This window comes from Hyperoodon ampullatus (assembly GCF_949752795.1).
Source record: "Hyperoodon ampullatus genome assembly, chromosome: 8".
In the NCBI taxonomy this organism is placed as follows: domain Eukaryota; kingdom Metazoa; phylum Chordata; class Mammalia; order Artiodactyla; family Ziphiidae; genus Hyperoodon; species Hyperoodon ampullatus.
In genome coordinates this window covers 39,332,850-39,358,246 of record NC_136921.1, presented here as the reverse complement: position 1 = coordinate 39,358,246, position 25,397 = coordinate 39,332,850, and the positions used below count along the sequence as shown (strand labels likewise).

The window sequence follows — 25,397 nt, the reverse complement described above, 5'->3', positions numbered from 1 at the left end:
GCTTGCAATAAATGTCCATTATTATGACTTTATTAAAAATAGGCATGGTTGTTAAACTTGTCCCCCATGAGAAAAGGCTTTGAAAGAGAATTAGGGCTTTGTTTTGCGTGAGGGATTGATTCTTTCAAGGACCGAGGGTCTGTTGACCTTATATTGTTGGTCAAGATTCCATGAAATTTGGTGCCATAAAGTTCAGAACCCACTCAGGTTCCAGAAGGACCTGTGGATGGGGGTATCTATAAGGCCATTTGACAGATGAGCCTGGACCTTGGAGAGGATTGAGGCTAGAGATACAGATTTGGAAGTTTCTTCCAGGGGAACTTGAGTGTGCAACTGAGTGGGCTGTGCTGTGCAGTGGAGCCATTTTTCTAATGGCTAATGATGTTGAACATCTTTTCAGGTGCTTATTTGCCACTTGTTTATCTTCTTCAGTGAAATGTCTGCTAGTGTCTTTTGCTCACCTTCTAATGGGTTTATTTGTTTATCTGTTGAGTTTTGAGAATTCTTTATATATTCTAGATACTAGTCCTTTCTCAGACATGTGGTTTGCAAATATTTTCTTCCAGCCTTCAGCTTGTTTCTTCATTCTCTTAACAGGGTCTTTCACAGAGCAAAAGTTTTTAATTTTGATGGAGTCCAATTTATCAATTTTTAAAAAAACTGGTATTAAGAACTCTTTGCCTATTAAAACTTTTAGTTGGTATTAAGACTCTTAGTCTTAGATCCTGGAGATTTTTTCCTATGTTTTATGTTTTACCTTTAAGTCTATGATCCATTTTGAGTTCACTTTTGTATAAGGTGTGAGACTTAGATTAAGGCTCATTGTTGTTTGCCTATGCTGTCCAACTGCTCCAGCACCATTTGTTGCAAACTCTACATTTCCTCTATTGAATGCCTTTTGCACCTTTGTCAAAACTAGTTGGGTGTATTTGTGTGTGGCTATGACTGGGTTGTCTATTCTGTTCCACTGATCTATGTATCTTAAGACTGCCAATACCTGACAATCTTGATTACTGTAGCTATATGTCTTGAAATTGGGTAAACTGATTTCTCCCACTTTTTCTTTCTCAAAATTGTTTTAGCTATCCTAGTTCCTTTGCCATTCCATATAAAGTTAAGAAAAATATTACCTCTATTATAAAAAACCTTGCTGTTATTTAGATAGGAATTTCATTAAGCCTACAGATTAACTGGGGGGGAACTGACATCTTTATTATGCTGAGTCTTCCAATCCACGAACATGGTCTCTCCATTATTTTATATCTTTTTTGATTTCTTTCATCAGCATTTTGTAGTTTTCAGCATATAATCCCCATATTTCATTTTTTGGGGGGCAGTTGTAAATAATATTGTATTTTTAATTTGATGTCCACATGTCCATTTCTAGTATACTGAAATGCAATTGATTTTGGTGTGTTTGTCTTGCATCTTGTGACCTTGCTGAAATCATTTATAATTTCTAGTTGTTTTTTCTTGATTCCTTGGGATTTTCTATGTAGACAATCATCATCTGCAAAGAGGAAAAGTTGTTTTTTTTCCTTTCTGCTTTATGCCTTTCATTGCTTTTTCTTGCCCTATTGCCCTGGCTAGGACTTCTAACACAATGTCAAGTAGGAGCAGTGAAAGCAGACATCCTTGCCTTCTTCCTGATTTCAGGTGAAAACATTTAGTCTTTTACCATTAAGTACAATGTTCGCTGTTCTTTATTAAGTTGTTAAATGCTCTTTACCAAGTTGAAGTTCCCCTCCTTTCCTTTTTTTCTGAGAGTTTTTTGAAAATTGTTAATGGGTGTTGAATTTTGTCAAACATTTTTTCTACAGTGTTTGACACAGTCATGTGCTTTTACTTCTTTATCCTGTTAATATGATGCATTACATTGATTGATTTTCAAATAACAAAATAGTCTTTCCTGGTAATAAATCCCACTCAGTTATGGTATATAATTCTTACTGAATTCTATTTGTTAATATTTAAGGATTTTTTTGCATATATATATATATATATATATATATATATATATATATATATATATATATACTTCTTTTTTTTGTACTACCATTGTTTGCTTTTAGTATCAGGGTACTAGCTTCACATATGAATTAAAAAGTGTTCCCTCCTCTTCTATTTTTCAGAAGAGACTGGGTAGAATTGGTGTTAATTCTTCCTTAAATATTTGGTAGAATTCTCCAGTGATACCATCTAGACCTAGAGATTTCTTTTGGGAAAGTTTTAAAATTCAACTTTTAAAATAGTTATACACTATTCAAACGATCAGTACTTCATATTGGTAAATTGTAGTAGTTTGTGTTGTTTTATAAATCGGTCCATTTCACCTAAGTTGTCAAATTTCTTTGCATAGAGTTATTCACAATATTCCCTTATTATCTTTTTGATGTCTGCAAGGTCTGTAGTAATATACCCTACTTCATTTGTTGATTTTTCAAAAAACCAGGTCATTGTTTCATTGATTTTCTCCATTGTTTTCTGTTTTATTTATTTATGCTCCCATGTCTATTATTTCCTTTTTCTGCTTATCTTGAGTTTATTTTGCTCTGCTTTCTTCTAGATTCTTGAGGTAGAAACTTACTGAATTGAGACTTTCCCTCTATTCTAATATAAGCATTTAGTGTTACAATTTTTTTCAGCACTAATATGTGTCCCCAAATTCTGATTTGTTGTACTTTCATTCAGTTCAGTGTAGTTTAGGGGATTTCCCTTGAGATGTTCTCTTTGACCCGTGGATTATTTAGAAGTCTGTTATTTAATTTCCAAGTACTGGAGATTTTCCTGGTATCTTTCTGTTATCAATTTCTAGTTTTACTTCATTGTGGTGGGAGAACACACTCTATATGATTCCAATTCTTTCAGTTTTGTTGAGGTTTGGTTTATGGTTCAGGATATCATGGGCACTTGAAAAAAATATGCATTCTGTTGCTGGGTGGAACAGTCTATAAATGTTGATTAGGTCATCTTGGCTGATTGTATTATTGAGTTTTTCTATACGCTTGATGATTTTCTATCTAGTTGTTCTATCAATTGTTAAAAGAGAGGTGCTAAAGTCTCCAACTATAATTGTGGGTTTCTCCATCTTTTCAGTTCTATCAGTTTTTGCTTCATATATACTACAGTCTGTTGTTTAGTGTATATACATTTAGGACACTCTCCCTGAATAAGTTCCAATCTTTATTGGGCTGCTTTCCTGATATCCTTTTCCTTGGGTCCCAGCTGGACTGCCTTCCTACCCTCCTCAGGCCTGCCTAATGGGTCTGTAATTGCGTAGGAGGAAAAGAAGAAAGGAAGGGAGAGAAGGAGGGAGGCATGGAGGGGAAGGAGGAAGAAAGGAAGGAGGAAAGGAAGGAAGGAAGGAAGGAAGGAAGGAAGGAAGGCTAGATAAACTTCTTTTAGGCTAACGTTTAAGTTATATTCTGTTTAAGAAATCTTCCTTTCTGCTACATCATTGAGTCCTTAAAGCTCCCATATCATGAGCAATGATTCCTCTTCTTTGAATCCCTTAGTGCTGACTAGCTATTTATAAGAAATTACAGGAAGTGTGTATACATGTGTGTGTGCATGTAATTTTAATTTTGTAGATGTCTTCATACCAATTTGACGCATCAGTACAGCTTTTTAGATCTTGAAGAAAAAAAAATAAAGGAGAGGCTGCAATAAAATTTGGAGTTCGTGTTGGGAAGTAATCAAATCTACAGAAAAGGCCAAGCCACAGAACAGTACATTTTCATTTTCTCTCTCACCTGTGGATTCTATGAAATACCTTCCGAACAGGATAGTCACCATAATACTTATAAACTAGCATTTAAGTTTTATCACTAAGTCAGGCTTTATCATTCACAAGTGTGATTCATTTTTTCAACAATTTGGTACCTGACAAGTGCTTGGCATTACTAGAACCTATGTCTTATAAAGTTGATATTTAAATTCGCATATATTTAAAGGGCAATAGTGTTTTTTTCTTTAGAGCTGAGTGTTAATCTTTCCTAAAATAATGACTCTAAGTGTGTGACTTTGTACTGAACCAGTGAGTCATGGGGTATAATCAAACAATAACTTTATTCTCCCTTTCCTATACCTGGTATAATCTTTATGAGACTACTTCTTTTCCTGCCACCTCAGATAAAATCTCCAACAAATAACAAAAAGTTCTTCAGGCACTTTAGTCACAAACATAACTTCATGTCAGTAATTACAATGTCTGTTATGTAGTAACAAACCCTGAATGCTTTTTAGCACCGAAGCTCCTCTCTGCCTCCCCCAGTGGGGAAGGAGACAAGGCTGACTTCTCTTTTTCCCAGACTATGGCTTCTCCTCCTCCTTTCCCCTCCTGGCTGCCTCTGCCTGCCTCAGGACTAAAGAGAAGAGGGAAAAGGAGGACACCAAGGGTACAGGGACAATGGTCTTACTGACTGGCACCCTTCTGGCAGTGACCCCCTGACTGGGTCAGATGTTTAAAACTGTCTCTCGAATGCTTATTTAGGTTCTCCAACAACTTCCCAACTTCCCTGGGTGACTGCCCCTCTCTGCTGGTGGCTCACATTCCCCTCTCCCCAACCCCAGGCATCCTACACCTCCCCATACTTCCAGGCAGCCCTCTTGAGTAGCATCCAGGAGAACTCCAGGCCAGCTCTGACCCTTGGCTCACATTTGGACATTGGGAAACATACACTCTTGACCTATCATTGGTGGGGGTAGAGTATTTCTCAACCACAGCCCTCTTTTTATTTAACTTCCCAGCAAGCAAGCTCTAATCAGCGCCATTCAGTCTTTAGATTCATCACATGCCAGTCCACTCAGCCCCCTAAAGTGTGTGGAATTCATATCAGATATCCAAGCAATCTCCTTGAAGCTTCTCTCACTGGGCTTGGGATCAGGATTTCTCCCGCGCCATAGGGGCAGGGGAGTGGTGACGGGATGTGAAGCAGAACTATCTCCACAGAAATCTGCTCTCTGATCTCTTGAATGGGCAAGGGGGCCATGGGTTGAAAACTAGTATCTGACTTTGAAATGTGGGGGCAATGGCTCCACTGTCCTGAGCACTCGACTGACGGTGAAACTGAAATTATTTTAATACATCCTATTGAATGGTTCTTTCATCAATTGCCAAATTCATTCATGGTAAAGCCAAAAAAATTTCTTTTTTGCTCTATTACAAAGGGATAAGTGGAACATTCTGTCACAAAATATTGTCTACTCCAATGTTCTGAACATAGACTCACATCCAAATTCTGATTCAAAATTTGTGGGCGTATATTTTTATTCACAGCAGTGAGGAGGCTGCCAACAGCATCAAAATATCTGTGCCCACACCTCTGCTCCCTCCCTTGAGTTCCCCATAAGACTTTATGTTCCTCTTCAACTGAATTAACTAGAAGAAAAAACAAGACTAGCATTGTTGAAGTTTCCACTGCCCATTGGAAGGCCGCCTGCTGGGAGGTCATGTTCACCCCCAGTTCCATCTCTTAGCAGAACCTCTGGGGACAGAGAGAAGCCATCAGAGACTTATTTGGGGCTGGGGTTCAAGTTCACTGGGTTTTCATCGTGTCCTCAGCTGACTGCTAAGTAGCTCTCCTTTTCTTTTTTTTTTAAACCCCTCTTCTATATCCTGCTTTCTCAGTCTTGAGAAGCTTAATTAGATACTGCCAATGTGAGTATATCTTATACAAAGCCAGGTGGTAATGGTTTCCTAAAGCCCTATGATAAATACAAGACACATTTAAAAAGCAGCATAATTTCAGTGTTCAGTTGCCCGAGATACAACTGTCTTCAGAGAATCCCACAAATTCCTAGAATATACACACAGGGGCATTTGTCACCCCCATAAACTCTCCCAGTTGAAGTTCAAATTATCTCATAACAGTGAAAGGGAGAGAAGGTCCCAAGGAAGCAGCCAAATTCCAAGTGATTTGGCATGGCAGAATCTTGGACTGAATTTAATCAGAGGCCTAGAGTTTTCAAACAATCTCTCCAAATTTCCGTAGATAATTTATGTAATTATATTGGCACATACATTTTTCCATTTCAGTAACAAAGCCACAAAGATCTTTCTTTCACAGACAAATTTTTAATGTTGTAAGAGAGAAACAGTGTGCCCATATAAACTCACAAATTCCAAGTAGGGGCACGACTCTGATTTTTCTCTCAAGTCGGTAAGAATGCATTCCAGATAAAGGAAAAGGGAGGCCCAGAGCTCTCCTTGGCCAACTCCCTTCCTCCACTCAAACATAAGTCTTATTCAGACACAAGATGCTTTATTAGCCAAGTCTCCTCTGTTCCGCTTTGATATTTTGATCCCAATTGAATATGGCCGATGACAGCGCTCAGCATCCACTTGTGGGCAAATTTGTGCTTGCACACACGGTACGTACATCTTTGATCAAGACCAGCTGAAAACACTGGCCTAAGGAGCCATACTTGGCAGAATTCTGAACCTGTTTTATCAAGGCTAAGGGGTTCACCCTACTTTCTAGAAGTTTTTTGCTCATTGAATGAATTCAATAGTACTTTGTATAAGGGAAATAGAATGAAAACAACTTAAATAATTTCTGTTCCTTTTTGATTATAGCAAAATGGACTGAATACAAAGGATCGTTGACAAATTCTAAGCTTATGATCACAGGCAGGAGCCATACACCACGAATGCCAAGTAAGCACACACTAAGAGTCAAAAAATATGCATCAAAATTAATGATATGCATAATCACAGTAATTGCTCTCTGGGAAAAGAGGCAAAAGACAAATTTTACCAACCTCACAAATCAGCTGGCTCTGATGCCACCCATCTTTTTTAATCCTACTCCTACTCCAAAGCACAAAGGGCCTGGTCTGCTACGGGAGGCCCAGGGGCCACAAATACTCATTTATTCTCTCCACACCTTCCTCAGGCCAGAAACATAGGCTAGGAAATGTGACTTAAAGAAAGGTCTCCCTGGAATTTCCTGGTGGTCCAATGGTTAGGACTCTGTGCTTCCACTGCAGGGGGCACAGATTTGATCCCTGGTCCTGGTCAGGGAACAAAGATCCTGCATGCCATGCAGCACGGCCAAAAAAAAAAAAAAAAAAAGTCTCCCTGAATAATTCTTGCTCAGAGGCTCAAGTAAGCCATTCAGAGCTACCAGAATCATGTCTTTCCTTGTCATAATTCTAGCATCTAACACAGAGTCAGGACCAACTTGTAAAACAGATAACCCCCTAGGAGGACTGAGGTGTTTGTGTCATGAGATAAGGGAGAAGATTGGCATGGTGGTGGTGAGTCTTAGGAACTAACTCCTAGTGCATATTGGTTAAGTGGCTTGCTTTCCTAACACCTAGTACTCAAAGAAATGGGAGTTTTAAGGAACATGAGTGCACTGAGGTCCTAGTTGAGAGAGAAAGTTAAAGTTAGAAAAGATGCCCTGCAAAAAGCTCACTTATTGTTCAAAAACAGTCCTTATTTTCATCACAAGGAAAAAAACTTTTTCTTCCTTTCTCTCTCTCTCTCTCTCTACTTCCTTCCTTCTTTCTCTCTTATCTATATGAAATGATCAATGTTAACTAAATTTATTATGGTACTCATTTCACAATATATGTAAGTCAAGTCACTATGCTGTACACCTTAAAATTATACAGTGCTGTATGTCAAGTATGTACATAATTTCCAAGAATCATTACTGCTTTGTAAATCACAATGTTGACCTAATCATGGGGATAATTTCATTATCATATAGCACTTGTGAAACTTTCTGTAGACAGAAAACCTTTTCATTGGATAACAGAAATAATAGCCTTGAAAGGGTTTTCCTGAAAAAGGAAAATAATGTGCCATATATTATTTACATAGAAAAAAGGTGTTATGGGTAAATCATTCTCAGAGTTATTATACTATGGGATTAAAGATAACTCATCAAAGTACTTTAAAACAGCACAAGCTATCAAGACTATAATAACAATCTTTGAAATGAAAGTTCGTATGTCCAATGATGACATATGGTTTTCATAGAGAAAACCAATTAAAGACAGCTGTGTCTTAAGTAAACTTTGGAATGCAGGCTCATATGGGTAGTTACAGTAGTAAACCTTCACTCTGCCACTGATTCACACACACACACACACACACACACACACACACACACACACACAAACACTCCTTTCTTTGTGGGATCTAAACACAAATCCTATTTGCTGATAGGTCTAGATCAACTTCCATTGCTGGTGTTAGAAGGAAGAAGTGATATTGCCTTATATCTTAACCAGGTCCTACCAAGATTTTACCCTATGTTGAAAAGCTTTGGATGGTGGTAGAGCTTTGACCAGCAGTGGAAGGCAACATGATGTGGTTAAAAAAAAAAATTTTTTTTTAAATCAGGGATCCTGATTCATGGTACCACTTCCTCTACTGACCAGAGCTATGACTTTGGACAACCCAGTAAATGCCCCTGTGATTTGGTTTGTTCATCTGTAAGATAAGAGATTGCCCCTTGGCCACTTGTGATTCTACTTTAAATTCAATTTATAGAAGGCTTTGACGTCACTGGCTTCCTACATCTTCCTATGGAACTGGGTGGTTTTAAAATATGTCCACAAATTCTTTGATACTCCTGCCCTTGGAAGGTGGCATCTACTTCACCTCTCTGGATTTTGTGACTGCAGCAATGAACAGATGCCGCAGAAATGTGAACTTCAAGGCTAAATCGTTCAAAGTAATATGGTCTCTTTCTTTTACTTGCTCATACTCTCACTCACACTCTCTCCCAGGGCAGATACCTTTAGCAACCTGAGCCACCAGGTAAGATATCCAGCTATTCTGAAAACACCATGCTAGAGAAAACCGCAAAAAGAAACCACATAGAGACGGAGAGAAAGGCCCAAGGAACGTCAGCAATTCGATTTTCCTACCCACGTGATTGACAAATGAGAGAAGAAGCCTTTGAGATTATGCCAGCCCCGACACTGTAATCTCATAGGATATCAACTAGAACTGCTCAGCTAAGCCACACCTGAATTCCTGACCAGAAACAAAGACAATCAGTGATTAGCGTTGTTTTAAGCCACTAACTTTTAGGGTAATTTGTTATGCAGCCACAGTAACTGGAAGAGGAACCATGATGGAATTAAAACGGGAGAGAAAAAAAAATGTCACCCGCAAGGTCAAGCAGAGAAATCTTCAGCATCCACAAGAACCTCAGGAAAAGCAGACTTGGAAGTCTGCAGAAATGATGAAGGTACATACAATTCACCAATAAATGTCACAAAAATCAATACCAGAATAATCACCTTTTTATTTCCAAACTGGGTGATCTTTATGAACATTTTCCCACATTCATAGTTAAAACAAATATAGTAAGAAAGACCCTAAGTGGAACCATTTGAAAAAACAGCCGCAAGGCCAAAGGTAAAGGGCCTCACCGGGGCATCGAGTCATTTCTATGTAGGCACTCACACCATTGCTTGCGGGCTCTCTGCCTCATGCCTTTCTCAATAAACTATGCAGTTGATGAAGGGCAAGTGTTTCACCAAACACACCTTCAAATAACTCTGAAAAGTGGGACTTCTCCTTTAAAAGAACAAGGAAAACAGTTGGAGTCCAGTAAGGAAGGTGGCACCTATCATTGGACCAGAGATGGTGAGTTTGGAATACCCCATGTATCCTGGTGATGCTGAATCAAGGGTGATGCTCAGAAGACAGCAAATGATGGCCTGCAGTCAGGATTCAGCCACAAACCCATAATTTTTCTTTCTAGCCCACCCAGTGTTTTCAAAACAGGAAATTCCACACACAAAGTCTAGATTTGTAGCTTCTCTTGAAACAGTGGAATTCTAGCAAACCTGGGTCTGCAGTACCATCTGGTCTCCATCAGCTGCAGCTGACTAGCTGTTTCTCCCCTCAGACAGAACATGTCCTCTCTATTTGCCACAGTCCCCACCACTCCCTATTATCCACACCTGGGCTCACTTCACTTGTTTTTTATATTCCTGTGCCTGTAGACATTTGAGTTTGCATCTGGTAACCTACACCAACAGAGGAGTTTCAGACTTCAAATCAAGTGTTTCTTGATCACTAATGGGTTTGAAATTTGGGGTGGTTTAGAAATTCCAGTAAATTCTGCTGTTATACCCTTGCCGATTTCTTTTCCTAAACCACAAATGTGGGACTATAACAAACCCATATGCCTAATGGTTCTGTAATCATCTTATGACACTTACTGGATATTGGGGTGCTAAATGTGACTCTGGAAATATATACTAAGCTTATTTGATACATCCAAATTATCTTCAAAATACAAACTGTGTCCACACCAGGGTCTAAAATTCCTAGTCCAAGTTAATGCGGAAAAGAATCAATTGTTAGTCAGCTCTGAGATTAGAACGGGCAGAAATGGAACAAAAAGATCTACATATTGTAAAGGGAAACAACTTAATAGCTTACCACAGAATATCTTCCAGGTGAGTTCCCGTGGGGACTGAATTAGGCAGTGAGGGAACATTTGTTGAGAGATTAAGACCAGCATTTTCAGGTTTGGGTGTATGTGTGTTTGTGTGAGAGAAAACAAATCAAGACAAAACAGCTCACCAATTCCAGACACTGTCTGTGGCCATAGGCAGCAGCATAATGTATGCTATTGTAGCCTTCCTTGTCCCGGATAGATGCATTTGCATCATGTTGAAGCAGAAACTCTAGACATCTGTAAGTATAAAGATGAGATGTTATTTCAGAAAACATCTCTGGACCAAAAGGGATAATTAATGTAAATGTTCTCTTATTATGAGTGTTCCACAAAGCACTTTGTGAGTTGAAGTGTTTCTTTAAAAATCCTACAGCAATGAGGGTTTATGTACTGGATGTTTTATGTGTTTTCTGCAGCTATCTTTATTTCAGCTTAAATTTTTTTTTTTTTTTTTTTTTTGGCCAAGCCACACAGCATGTGGGATCTTAGTTCCCTGACCAGGGACTGAACCTGCACCCCCTGCAGTGGAAACGCAGAGTCTTAACCACTGGACCACCAGGGAAGTCCCCTCCTTCAGCTTAAAATAGCCATTCTAGAATTCAGGAAAAGCTTTAGGAACTAGAGGGTAATTAAGTTTTTTTTTCCCTTCTCACCTTAAGGTACAGAACCCGCCTGTCATCAAGATTACTGAATAATAAGTTTTAGAGCTCCACGTTCAAAAGACAAGTTCTCAGCATAATAAAGAAGTGGTCAAGGCGTTGCAACGGGATAAACCTCAAGAGAGAAGTGTTTATTTTTAACCTTGCTACTGGAGAGTCTGAGATCAAAAGGTTGGAAAAATAAATAAAATGATAAATAATAAATTTTATAATAATAAAATTTAAAATAACATTTAAAATAATAAAAGCCTTTTCTGACACAGTTGTAATTTTTCTGAAAAAAACACCATCTTTGTAATAGGTAAGAGGAAGGGGAGTGGCGCCACCTCTGCTGAAGAGCCCCAGCCTCCAAGACACAGGTACTCGGGGACGTAATGTGTTCTGTTCAGGGCGTGTGGCAAATGGGACCATCCTGCTGGTCAAAGAGGGAAGAACTAGACAGGGAGCAACGTTCCATGATTTCGGTTTTATTTCTGTGACAGTGGGACAAACATGTCCTCTACAAGGCCAGGGTGATTCAATTTCATACTCAAGTCAAAACTGTAAGATCCTAAATATAAGCTTGTATATTAAAGAAGACCTCCAATGGACAATTTCTATAGTTTACTCAAAAACCTTAAAATGACACTTACCTAAGGCAAAAGGAGTAAATAAATCACACACATAGAGAGATAGGAAAACAGACATTTTAATTTCTAGAAAACCTGATGAAAGAGAAATTTTTTACGCCAAATACCTACATATCACGATTCATCCATAAAATTCTCTGTAATAAATCAAACTATTATTGGAGCGCTGATACATCAGGCTGTCTTTGGTGATTTATACCTTAAAAGGAAGTCGTTTTTTAATTTTTGTAATTAAATGCCCATGGACTGAATCCTAGGTGTGACTCATTTTAAACTGAATTTGGCTCTTGAAATAAAATCACTCAGTAGGAACAGAGTTCTAGTGGACACACAACTCCCAGCTTCTGAAAGGATTATACTCTAAAAATCAGTTGATAAATTTAATATGTAATTTGGAAAGTCCTGGGCTTACTCCCAAAGACCTATTTAATGCGGAATACAGCTGAACTATAACTGTCAACAGTACTGTTAGAAATAACAACAATACTACAGAACGTGAATAATCTCCACATTGTTCCTAAGGGAAAATGAAATCCAGTTTCAACTGGGAATGCTTGTCTTCTTTACCACCCAGGGCCCTGACTAGTAATTTTGGCACCTAAGCTGCAAAATCAAGAGAGGCGCATTAGGTCAGGGGTGTATTTGGACAAGGGGAGTAGCATTTCATTGCATGGAACAGATCCCCAGCAGGCTGGTCCCTGCCTTCCCTGCCTCTCCCGCTCCTTCCCTGTCCATCAGATGTAGAGAGGGCTGCTCTGGCCCAGGGCAAGCTTGCATTTCACTGGAGAAGGGAGCATCTGCTGAGGTGGCTTAAAATTCTACAGTCTTTGAATACCATTATTTTAATTTTGCACGATTAGGGCAAAACCTCTGTTATTCTGATTTACTCACAGTGGTGTTTCCTGTGCTCACCCCAGGAACAGTCAAAGTTATGTCCCCACAACTTGCACTGGGGCCTCACTTTCTAACCACACCTTTCCACAACGGTCTGGACAGGGGAGGAGAGCCCAGTGGGCAGTGGGAAGAAGACCCCAGAGTGGACATGCGCATTCAAGTCACAGAGAAACGGGTCCCTCTGACAGCAGGGAAGAGAATAAGCAAGTTAAGGACTGTGTGTGTGCAGACTCTTAGAGCACTACATCCACTGAGTCTCACGGGGGCAGGACACAAACCGTGGGCACCGGTTATTCAAGTGTTCATTCATTCAACAAACAGTTACTGATCACCAGCTACCCACTGGGCACTGCCCTGGGCAGAGCACAACCTTCTTACTGCCACTTCCAGTGCACGAAGGGCTCTCAGAGGAGGAAGCATTAGGGGTTCCCACGTTATCCACAGCCCTGGGTGCTGGCAGGCACTCCATCACAGTCATAGCTGAATCTCTGTCAGACACCAGAGGGCAGGTGGGATGAGGGGTGACAGGGCAGCTGTCTGCAGGAAGCAAGGAGCTGTTTGTAAGTTGATGGGTGTCTTCTGGGGAGAAGGGGAGAGTACAACTGGTGTATTTCACACCAAAATCTCAAAACATTTATTCATAGAATCTGCTAAATAGTTATCCTCAGGTCACAAAAGGAGAGCCTGAGGCCCTCGGAGGAGGCTTAATATGTCCCCTGAGGCATACTACATGGCAGAGTCAGAAACTATATTTAAGGTACCTAGTCCTAAAAACTGCTGAGCAATCACAGTGATGGTCATGGCAAAGGTTTCAATTTTAGGAAGAGTTCCTTGTGTGAAAACAGCATAGTTGAAGGATATATTAAAAGAATAGTTTCTTCTTCGCCAAAGGCAAGCCCACATCACTTCTGCAAGAGCCCAAGTGAGACCCCAAAATAGTAAGGCTGGCCCACGTGGCAACCCAGAGCAGCGGACAAAGCATCAGTAACCACACCTTGTGCTTAAGCTGGGAAGAAACTTACAATGCAGCTTCCTTTTCTTTCAGCTCTCTGTCTCTTTCAAGTTCTTCGGAATTTTCATGGGCGTTTCCTAAGATAGTCTTACTTCTCAGCATAAGGGAAAGAAAAAAAATTACAATTAGTGGCAAAGTTGCTAATGATTTTGGTGCAGTTTATATCTTAACAATTTCTCCCCCAACTCAAAAGAAGCAAGTGCTACTGATTTTTCATGGAGGATATACATGGTTCTCCCCAAGGCCATCCAGTAAGTCTATTCTCTCCCAAGGAATCCGACTGAGAACATGACTTTCCTAAAACTTCCACCGAGGTATCAGTGATTAAGACAGCAATCATGCTGCCCACCCTTCCATGAGTATTCTAAACTCCCCATGGAAAGAGGAAGTGACTAGCTTAAACTTCCCTGGCTCCTACAACATTCCTTGCTGCCTCCTTGGCAGTTGAGCATCTCATTTATCCAGGAATAAATGGGTTCCTAAGCACCCCTTATCTGCCAGAGCAATTCTTCACCATCTAGGATTCCTCTGCCAGCTCTTAACAGATGAAGTATACTTGTCTCCCATTCTATTCCAAGTGAATAGCATAGAGCTTGGCATATAGTAGATGCTCAATAAATGTTTGTTGAATTAATAACATGCGGCCCTGGGATCCTGAGGCTACAACAGTCTTGCCAGTATCATATGAAGGAAATAAAGCTGTGTTTTCCAAACTGTGGAAATATGGATCATAATCCATTACTGAATTGTGAAATCAATTTAGCGGGTTGAAGTCAGTAGGGTTTTTTTAATGAAATAAAAGTATATCAAAATGCATCCCACATAGCAAAAGTAAGTATGGTTTTATGAAATCTTTGTTTCCATTTTCCATACATATGTATAAAACATATATATGTGAGTGTGTGTATTGGGTCATAATGTAAAATGTATTGCTTAGTGTGGGTCATTGTCTAATACATTTGAAAGCCATTGCTCTACAAGAAAGGGAGTTAGTACTGACCCAGAAGCAACTCCGTAGCACAGGGCAGCAAATAACTCAGTAGTTCTCCAAACAGGATCACCGAAAAGTATTCCTATGAAGGAAGGCCTGGTCCTCAAGTCTTTGAGAACAATCTCATAACTGTGGGCACCTCTTCCACCCTTTCCCCCTGAACTGGTTCACTTAATTCTGCTTTCCATTCCTAGCCACCTAGAATCCAAATACGATCAGGGTACCCAACTTTCTTTACTCCAGCTCCTGAAAGAGTATTCATGCCCAGGTTTGAACAACAGTGCCTATCTTAAAATACTGATGCTGCATTTGAAGACTATTAGGATTGTGAATAGATGGATATTTTTGACACATGACATATTTATTAGCAAATGTAAGTTTTACAGCAAATGAAGCATGTAAGTGGTGATGATGAAAACCGCAGTATATGACAAAACAAATTACGACAGATTTTGAATGAATTGAAAACCTGGGCTTGACAGCTCCACTTGGCATTCTACCCAAAGAACAGAGAGGAGAAGTAATTGTGCAGTGACACATACTAATCAAACGTAAAGAGAGAAGAATGGGAAACCCGGGGCTAGGGAATGAAGCAATTCTAACTCCTTCAGGTCTGGATGAGAGGGATTCTTCATTCACACTCTCTGTGAGGTGGTATGAAGAAAACTTAGCAACCTCCCCCCACCTCCCCCACCTCGAGAGGAAACAGAAGTAAGGCTGTTTTTACTTTCTATCCATGTCTGATGCAGCAGCATAGTGCAAAGCGGTGCGGCCCCAGTCATCGGTTTCATTAACGCTGGCCCCTGTGGTCACTAATGTCTCAATACAGTGGAAATGACAATTTGCAGCTGCATAGTGCAGAGGGGTCCTGAAAAACAAACAGCAGTCTATTACTTCATTCAGTCTGAGAAACAGACGCCCATCATTAGCACCAGCACAGACAGCAGTATTCCTAGGGGTGTTGGCTCTCAGTGTGGAGGCCAAGAGACATGCCTTTCTCTGACTTTATGTTAGAACGAAGGCTACAAAGATGGTGGCTTCAGACAAGGCCACCCACCTGTAGATCTCTCCTTTCCATTCCTAGTGCCTATCCTGGTTCAGGTCTACATTACTGCTCCTTTGGACTCTTGCAATACCACCCCTTTTGGCCTCCTTTGCCCTAATGCAACTTCCATGTAACTTTTAGTTGGCATCAATGAAGAACTGGTTTATTTAAGGTCCAATACCTACATATCACAAACCTGTACTAAAACCTTCAGTCCGCCCCAGTGAACAAAGCCTTGATTTTTTAGTTTGGAATTGAAGACTTTCCCAAGCTAGCCCTGGTCTATCTTTATAAAGTATCTCTCTCCCCCCTAAAGGTGTCCAATGCCGTTTCCAAACTGAATAACCTGAGGTTTTCTTGGTCATGTCCTCACTTCCTCCACCTTTCCTCATGCTGTTTTCTTCCCCCTACCAGCTAGTATTATGGCATGACTTAGCTATGCATGCAAAGGACAATTAAGATAAGAAAAGTTCTATGACCCATCCCAATAGCCAAAGGGGCTATAGGTGGCCCGTGTGTGTTTCATGTTTTATTTATTTATTTATTTAAATTGGGGTACAGTTGCTTTACAATGTTGTGTTAGTTTCTGCTGTACAGCGAAGAGAATCAGCTATGTGTATACATATATCCCTCTTTTTTGATACCTTCCCATTTAGGTCACCACGGAGCATTGAGTAGAGTTCCCTGTGCTCTACAGCAGGTTCTCATTAGTTATGATTCATGTTTTAAATGTGTCTAAAGATTTATCCCAAAATGAAATGTTCAATAAGTACAATAAAGTGCTCCAGATCTTGTGACCAAATTCTGGGTTGGAAGGGCTCAAGTGTTCTACTCTGCTACAGACAGAATTTCCTAAACCATATCCATGTGGGAAATTACATATTTTATAGATACAAATACATATGCACATATAAAATATGTAATCCCCCACATGGATACAGTTATATATATATATATATACTGGAAGGATCAGAGAAGCAATTGGCACTGCTCAACAGAAGCAGGGAGAGGAGATTCTGTCCTTGTGCCTTGTGCCTGCTTTGGTGGTGTAGAAGGGGTTTCCCTCTGAGAATGGAATCTCCCCAGCTAGCTTCCTTGTTTACCATCTCAACATAACATGATTTCCAGATGGACTGCTCCCCACTCCTTTTTTTTAGGCATTTGAAGCAGAGTTCCCTGTTTACATACCTCCCACACTTGTCCTTTTTATGGAAATCTGCTCCGCTGCTCTGCAAGAGTTTTATACATTCCACGTTACTAGAAAGACAGGGAAAACATCATTAAGGTGGGGGAGGTCAACTGCTGGGCTATCTTCAGACAGAGCTGTTTTCTGCAGAGTGCACGCCCAGTTGAAATGCGAGCACTAGCTTTAAATTCTGCTAACACAAAAATAACCTGAACACATTAGAGTAATGTCATATCTTAAGGATCTAAAGTTCCCACAATTCCTTTTGCAAAGCTAATATATCCATACGTTAGAGAGCTTGATGGAACATTTTCAATTCCATGACTAAAGAATTTAATGATTGTTACATGATGAAACCTTTCAGTGATGGTTTCATCATTTACCCTAAAATTCTCTTTCAAAACCATTAAGAGTTTATGAAACAGCCCCTTAAACCTGTAATAATTTCATGTCACCTTTAAACAATAAGCCAGAATGGATGAGCATTACCTTTTATCACAGCAGAATGAATTCACTATGATAACCATTTTCGACCCAGACTCTCCTTAATGGAAAATAAAACAGCAGCATTTCCCTGTCTTGGTAATCTAGGTAAATGAACGTGCAGAACCAAGGCCGAAAATGATGTAATGGAGCGTAGTGATCTTCCAAAGCTTCTTTGTCATTTGCAGAAGCAATAAATCATGTTTAGTAGAGAGAAAAGAACCCATTGAAGTGAATTTTCCTATTGAAGCTAAATACTAATCCTAATAGGGGTTTCAGACATGAATCCAGAATGGTTTGTTGCCACTTTTCTGTACAGGTCTGATATTTTTAAAAATGGGGGCATAAAAAGAGACACTCATCCATCATTGTTCTCAACTTAGGATGCTAAGAAGTGGCCTAGGATTTATGACTTTATTATCGTTTAAATAAGAAAAATGATCTCATTAATGATAAACGTGAGGAGGGCTCTCCCCACCCCACTTCCACCCTTTGTAGCCACTTTTCACAGAGAAATAGCGACTAGTTTAAGTCATAAAATATAAGAACTTTATGAGGTCGTTATGTGTTGGTGTAACATGTCAGCTGATGTAAAGCACCTGTCTCTGGGAGTCAAAGGATCAAAGACAGAGACAGATCCAAGTTGCGTGGCTCAGGAAGTTCATACAATTTGAGGAAATGGGGTGAGGAGAAGGAGGTTCTTTTAAAAAAAAATAATAACAAAATTATGAATATAAAACTAGATACAAGACTTTGGAAGGGAGCCATGCAAATAAAGGGCCCTAAAGCTTCACAGTCAATCCACCTCTGCTAAATAGGTAATACCTTTGGTCATATACAGTTGACACATGGAGAAGCGCTGCTGTTCCTTAAGAGTCCTTAAGACTAGGAAACTGATGAAGAACCAACACCTTACCCAATCGAGGCCATCCAAAGGAAAACATGTTTGGCCAATGTGTGGTCATATATCAACAATATATTGATCAGAGCCTTAATCTAACCACTGATATGAAAAAGAGTATCTGATGAAAAATGCTCTTTACAACTTAAAAAAAAGGCAAGGATTAATTCACGTTTTGCCTATCCTTTGGGTTTCTTGACCTCTGTTCACATTTAATCATTATAAGGACTTAAAAATCAGTTTTGAAATAAGGACCAAAATGTCTGTAAATGAACATGAATTAACTCAACCCTGGATTTCCATGATCATCAACCACCTTCCAGCAATGAAAGAGGAAAAACTTAGGAACAAATCTCAAATTATTTTCTTTTGGTGGAAGAGGTACCAAGTAAGTATATATTCTACAGGCTAAAGACCTACAATTTAAAATAAGAAAAGAAAAGAAAAAAAAGAGTGAGAGAAGAGAAAACAAAAGAAAAAATATTTTCTATATGAGATGGGCTAACACTTTTTCTTTGGAAAAACAAACACACGAGTAATCTGGAAATTCAACCTAGTGATATTTGGTATTGGTAGAAAGAGTTCTTACCCGTTTTACTAAAGAAGTTGCCTTTGATCCACAGACAACTTAAGTCAGTTACGATGAATTAGTAATTAGGCCATAAGATAACAACTAAAATTGTTAACTACTCACCCTCCTGCAGCAGCAGCATGAAGGCACGTTCTTCCAAATTTATCTGGGGTGTCTATTTCAAAGCCTGCAGACAGCACGTGCTCATTACTAAACAAGGATACTATGCTATACTTTTGTCCTAGTTAAACCACAAGAAACATTGCAGAGACAGAAAAATCAGTTAGTAGAAAAACCAGAACGCAAGCCACTGTAGTCAGAAAGAGGTTGTCATGGAAACGATCGGTAACTGCTCAAGCCTGGCAATTTTATAGGAAGAACCGTGAAGTCAAGAAGAATTTATTTTCACATCCAGCCCTGGGTGAACTACAGCCCCATATTTCAATCCCAGGATAGAAATTTATGAAACCAGTTTGAGATAAGTAGCGCAATAGACAGGCAGACAGAACACATGGAGAAAACATGGAAGGCAAAGGAGTAATCGTAGCATGCTAGAAGAGATATTTTCTTAAGGGTATTATTAGCTTTCAGTTGGTTTAAGATTTGGGAAATGTGCTTTCATGCAGGGGTTATTGTTAAACATGCCAAAAGCAGTGAAAGCAGAATCGATCATAAGTAAAGAACTTAAAGGAAAAAAAAAACCAAAACAAAACGCCTCTGGGATATCTGTTGAATGAATTCTTAAGCAATCTTTGCCTTTCAGACCTCTATCACCTTTGAAAGCCAAGAACGTCTTAATACATGGAGGTTGGCAGAAGCAGTAATAAGAAAGATTAGCAGAGCTCCAAACCAGAAAGAATTTCTTGGTTCCAAATAGACCCGCATTAAAAAAATAAAAATGAAACCTAGTTGAAGGGGTATCAACCACAGCAAATTTTTCAGAGCTCAAGGAGTGGGATGGTAATTTGACATTTTCTACCATTAAAACGTAGCGGATTTGGCCTTTTCCCTTTGTTGAAAAATATGAAATGTTAGGCCGCCAATTTAAGCCTCAAAGATGTTTTCTCCTTCTATGAGAAACTTCCTGTAAGCTATGGCCATCCCTGCCTGCCTCTCACTCTGGATCATGCCAGCTTTAACTTGATAAACAGACAAGTCTCTCATTCTGGGGCAGGAATACTGACGTTCAAACAGCTTCAACACCGTGGGCCACTGGGAGCTGTCACATGCACTTAGCTGTGGACACCACTCATCCTGCCAAGTTGGGTCATGGATGACATGAAGCACAGGCAGCCGCTCATGCTGACCAGACACCTGAAGCCACACGGCTCATTTACAGGACATGTTAAGCCTGAGCTGTGGTAATGGAGTTACTTACCCGATGACAGTAGCTTCCTGCAGCAGTCAGAGTGAGCATTGAGGGCAGCTAAATGCAAGGGGAACATGCTATGGATTCCACACCTGAGGAGGAAGAAAACAGAGCAGCTCACGGTAACAGATCTCAAGACACCCGCAGAAGGGGCACGATCTCTCTATAAGTTCTCTGATGAAAATTAAACCCATGAGACCTTGCTTAGGGACTCTTGGCTGAAATAATTAGGCAATCATTTCTATCTTAAAATAATAAAATCCTGGACCTAAACCACAACGAAAAGCCCATAACAATAGGAAGATATATTTTTAAGGAAACATTTCACATCAACAGTGACTCTAAGCATTTAAAATTAATTTCTTTTTCTTTCAGCTTAGCAATTTTGTCCCATTCATTCATCATTCATTCATCTGTTTAACACTGTATAAGCATCAGATACCATGCTAAGTGCTGGAGAAAACATGAAACTGACAAACCCTCGACTTCGAAAAGCAACCTGTTTTATTCCTTGAGTTGATAAACAAATATTTATTATTGACCTATTATGTGCCAAGCACTTTGCTAAGAGTTAATTATGGCTGCATTACTGGAAATAAAAATTTGGATGGGAATTAAAACTCATTCTTTATATTCTTCCTCATTCTTTATATACATGGATACACAAATATTTAATATGTATAAATATTCACATTCGGCAAGTGAAACTTCATCTTCCTAATAGCCTTTTGTTTTGCACGTTAACCCACACAAGAATAACAGTCACAAAATAGTTAATAGCTATCTTGCATATATTTCATAAATCTAGCATATTTCCCCTAACAGCATTACAGAAAGAATCCACAATAGGACTTCTTAGACTGACCCCTGCCATAACACAGTCCCTGGAACAACCCCGAGAGACAGGCAGCTTTCTGATGGCAGTACTTTGGGCCTTAGAATTAAACCTTCCCTTAGAATTCAATCTTCCTCCTCCTGCCCATCCCCTCTCCGCAAATAGGGACCCAAAGTCAAAGTTGTGAGCTGAATTTAGTTCAAAACAAACAGCATCATCAGGAGGTTCCTGTGTACTTAGAAGCGTGTTAGTGATCACTTCTCATAACATCTCATTTTATTCAAATAATATATTTCAGATTTTGTAAATCCTCTACATAACACAAGGAGTATGAGACTATTTATATATACACCTGCAGCATGAATCATCTAAGTTTCTTCCCTAGCACAAAGTGGCCCGTTTCCAGATTCTATGCTGAATGAAAAACTACATGTGATTTGAATTTGTTAAGCTTGAGACACATGAATTTTATTTGCTATCTCAAAAGTTATCATGATGTGCATGAGTATGTGAAAGTACATACATGTTCACAGATAGTTCATGGTATTCAGTGTTTTGCAAAATTCGAGTCTGCTAGCAATTAACCACCTCTCTCTTTTCATGAAAACTTCTTTTTATTTGTTGGTGTTTTTGTTCAGTCTTCCCTCTGTTCGTTTTCCTTTCCCTATATGGAGATTTCCAACCCAGTGTATATAATAGCTGGCATCCATCAAGAGATGCAATTTGCCCGTCTTCCGGGTAGTGTCATGCGGAGGAGAACTGCTTGTAATTGCCTCTCTTGTCATTTACAAAAAAAAAAAAAAAAAAAAATTCTGAAAAGCAATCGCATCAGTGACAACCTTGATGCTCATGAAAAGGAAGAGGGAATTGGGGGATGGGAGAGAAGCTTTTTATTCGTGCTGCTATTTATATTGTTCCCTCCCTATGCCAATGAAACACTAATTTTTTTTGATGTGTAACATGTTTTAAAAGCTCTTTACTACATGGAACTGTAAGCTAATAGGATTTTACCTAACCATTTTATTTGTTTGGGGGAGTTAAGGCAAAAATCTTTGATTAAATATTTCTGGACATTTGCAAGAAGAAAATGGATAGACTATTTTCTAGGATGGTTGTGAGTTCCTGTAAGAACATGCCTAAAACAAGGGGTGGATTTGTCAAGATTTCTTTGAGTCTTCCTCATTCTTTATATACATGTATACACAAATATTTAATATGTATAAAAATATAAATACTTTTAGTATTTTAAATCTTTTAATATTTCCTATACACATACTTACACACATATATATACACAATATTTATGATATAGTTTATATAGGTACATAAAATATACAACTTTATATTAAATAATACAAGCAAATGAATTAAAGAGTATCAAACTCTATAATAAAACAATCAAGAAAAACATAAAGTATGAGATATTTTAACAGCCTCAGTATAACATATTTCATAAACTTCATTATTAACACTTCTAACCAACCTTACCATTTAACACCATTGTCCTTAGGTAATTTGTCACACTCTACATTAGCTAATAATTTCATTTTTTTCTACTGCTACTTATGAACCTGAGAAGGTAAGGGAGGCAGAACTCTAAAAGGCCTAGCAAAAATTCTCTTTGATAGATTTTTTTTTTCCATAGTTAATAAAAAGTCACTACCTCAATGCAGGTTTTGAAACATATTAATTTAGACTCAAGTACTATTGGCATTTGAACTTGAATATGATGCTCTGGTTCAAAGAGAAAAACTAAGTATCAGGCCAAGATGGGAAAGAAAGTAAAAGTAGAATTCAGAATCTCTGAATCGCTTCAGAAATGATTCATGCGTTTCAAAATAAAATTTCTCCTTTATTGTTATAAAATAAGACTGCTTATAAAGAAAGGATCTTAAAACCTTTAGCAGGAAACTTAGGATTTGGTTGTCTCAGTCAAAGAAGAAGCATCGCTCTGATTTCATCAGGTCTACATCAAGGAAGATCAAGAAATAAAGATGTCAGATAACACTAAACTTAACAATGCATAAATTACAGGAAAGGGAAGACCAATTCCAGTTAATTTGCTACATTTATTTGAGCAGTCATAAAATTAATGGAACATGTTTGTATTAGCTATTTCTAATTTAGCTGTTAGCTGGCATCTCCTACCCAGTTATCTCAGAATAAATGAGGTCAGAATAAATTGTAGAGAGCCATCAGAGGTGAGGAAAGGGTTTTTGCACCATTAGAATATCAGTTTTTTTAAGTTTTCCCCTTGGCATCGGGGGACATGGCTGTCCCTTTCCATATCCAGGCTTTTCTAGAGCCTTCCCTTAGGCCGTATGGTAAAAAACACTGTGGTTAAGGTGATGGGGTCAGAACCTTTGGGTTTCAGTTCTAGCTTTGCCATGTGCTAGCTATTTGATCTTTGGCAAGTACATAATGGTTCCCTCACCTGGAAAATAAAGATAATAACAGTGTCTATCTTACAGAACAATTTTAAGGACTAATTGAGATAATGTGCATAAAGTGCTGAATAGAACACCTGACCCACGGTTAAGTCTTCACCATACATGTTAGTGGTATTTTTGCCCTTGCAATTATTATTAGCTTAGTTGGATAACCAGCAGTCTGTGAGTTTTGAAGTGGTAATCAGGTTGTACTTCCTTAAAATCAGGTGTGTGATTCCTTAAAACCCAAGAATGAAGTGTGATCAACTAGCATTTCTCTTCTCTCTATATATTTCAAAATGCTTTACAATACTTATCTCTCAACTCTCCCAGGGAAGGTGGGATTGGTTTAGTTTTGCCCACCAAGTGGGCGAGACAAAACATTTGATGATTTTCGATCATCAAATGATTTTATGATTCTTACTCAACTGATCAAACCAAACCCTAAAACAAACTTATTAATTTTATCTATGCCATTCCAAGTATTTATCACGCACCCTAAAGTTATAGGCACTTGGGATAACTGACAACAATGAGGCCTGGTCCTTGCTGTTTACGACCTACAGACATTTTCAGTGGTTCCTTCTGTATCAAGTCCAAACACTCTGACGTGGCTTACAAGGCCCTTTCTGGATCTGACTGTTGCTTAATCTCTGTGACCTTCTGTATATTCCTCCTGGAAGAGCCAGGCTCTGCCCAGCCCTAGGTTTTCACATGCAGGGCCCCCCCAAAACTCTTCCCATTCTCTCCTGCTTCTCCCAGTGTTTCTCAAACTAGTCAGTGCATCTCTGGGGGTTGCTGGAAATATCTTAGGGCTTTTAAGAGGTCTCTGTGGCAATTTTTAAATTGTCTTTTCCTTTTGAAGGTAACCTAAAACAGCTGGCATCAGAGCATATTTCAGCTCATCTGAAGGACCACCATATCACCACACACCTCTGTCAAATTTCAGCACCCACGTTTGTACTTAGGATCACAGCTGTGCTGGTGGTCCAACTTTAATTGCCAGGGGCTAATGAGAAAAGAAGGTGGACTTAATAGCAAATGAAATGTCTGAGTCTAGGGAGGGCCAATGATAATGGAGCACACTGAGCCTCCTGGATGCGCGGAATTTGGCAGTAGTCTGAGTAAAGGTCTCTGCGCCGTATGACGGGTCCACTGCCCACCACTTTAAGTCCCTGCAAAATCTCCACTCCCATGGTGTGTACTGGATCCTAAAGACTCAGCACCTTAGCCACCAGGACCATAATCCCATGCGAAATGTGAAGTATCACATCATCCACTACAAAGAAGGGCAGCAAGCCTCCTGCCCAGGACCCAGACAGCCGAAGGTGGAGTCCCATTTCCGCCCACTAGTTCTGTGACCTCAGGTAGGTAACTGAACCTCTCTGTGCCTCCTTTGCTTCACCTATAAGACGGGCATAATCATAGCACTTACCCCGCGGGGTTGTTGTGACAGTTAAATGTAACCTCTCAGAGTGGGGCGTAGCACAGGTAAGCACTCATGAGTGTTTGTTACTATGGTTGTCCCGTGCAGTTAGTGTGAACATTGATGGTTTCTGTTTGCATGTATTTTGTAATGTTTTTTGATTTATTGCTATAGTAGAGTCAAAAGCCTAAGGAGTTTCTATCTAGTCTTATATTTATACATATTCAAACATCATAATAAAAATAATCTAAGTCGATGCTTGGGATCTGAAAGATGTTCCATGACATAACTGATCGCTTCTTGTCCTACAGGTTAACATCCCTCTTCCTGGAAGCTGTGCTGGCCCTGCTATCTCCCAGATACGTTTTCCTGTATCCCAGTGGCACCTGGCGACTGTTCTGGCATCACCCTTAGCATGTGTGATTGTCATTGCCTGTTTACTTCTTTCCCCCACCTCTGTAGGCTATAAATTCCTTGGCAGGGAGCTCTGTGACCCCAGAATCTGACACAGTGGGTGACACTTAACAAGCT

At 39.3% G+C, this 25,397-nt stretch overlaps 1 protein-coding gene across 2 annotated transcripts in view; it reads right to left on the bottom strand.

Moving 5' to 3' along the window:
- The window catches only part of ANKRD44 (ankyrin repeat domain 44), a gene marked incomplete at its 3' end in the record, with an annotated part of 199,775 nt that overhangs the window by 68,590 nt on the left and 105,788 nt on the right, over nucleotides 1-25,397 (bottom strand). For both annotated transcript variants that reach the window (XM_079710777.1, XM_079710776.1), the window contains exons 10-15: nucleotides 20,186-20,268; nucleotides 18,931-18,994; nucleotides 16,855-16,923; nucleotides 15,349-15,489; nucleotides 13,641-13,721; nucleotides 10,562-10,673 (exon numbers count right to left, since the gene is read on the bottom strand). In XM_079710777.1, coding sequence (XP_079566903.1) covers nucleotides 10,562-10,673; nucleotides 13,641-13,721; nucleotides 15,349-15,489; nucleotides 16,855-16,923; nucleotides 18,931-18,994; nucleotides 20,186-20,268 — 550 coding nt within the window. The remainder of the gene's footprint in view (nucleotides 1-10,561; nucleotides 10,674-13,640; nucleotides 13,722-15,348; nucleotides 15,490-16,854; nucleotides 16,924-18,930; nucleotides 18,995-20,185; nucleotides 20,269-25,397) is intronic.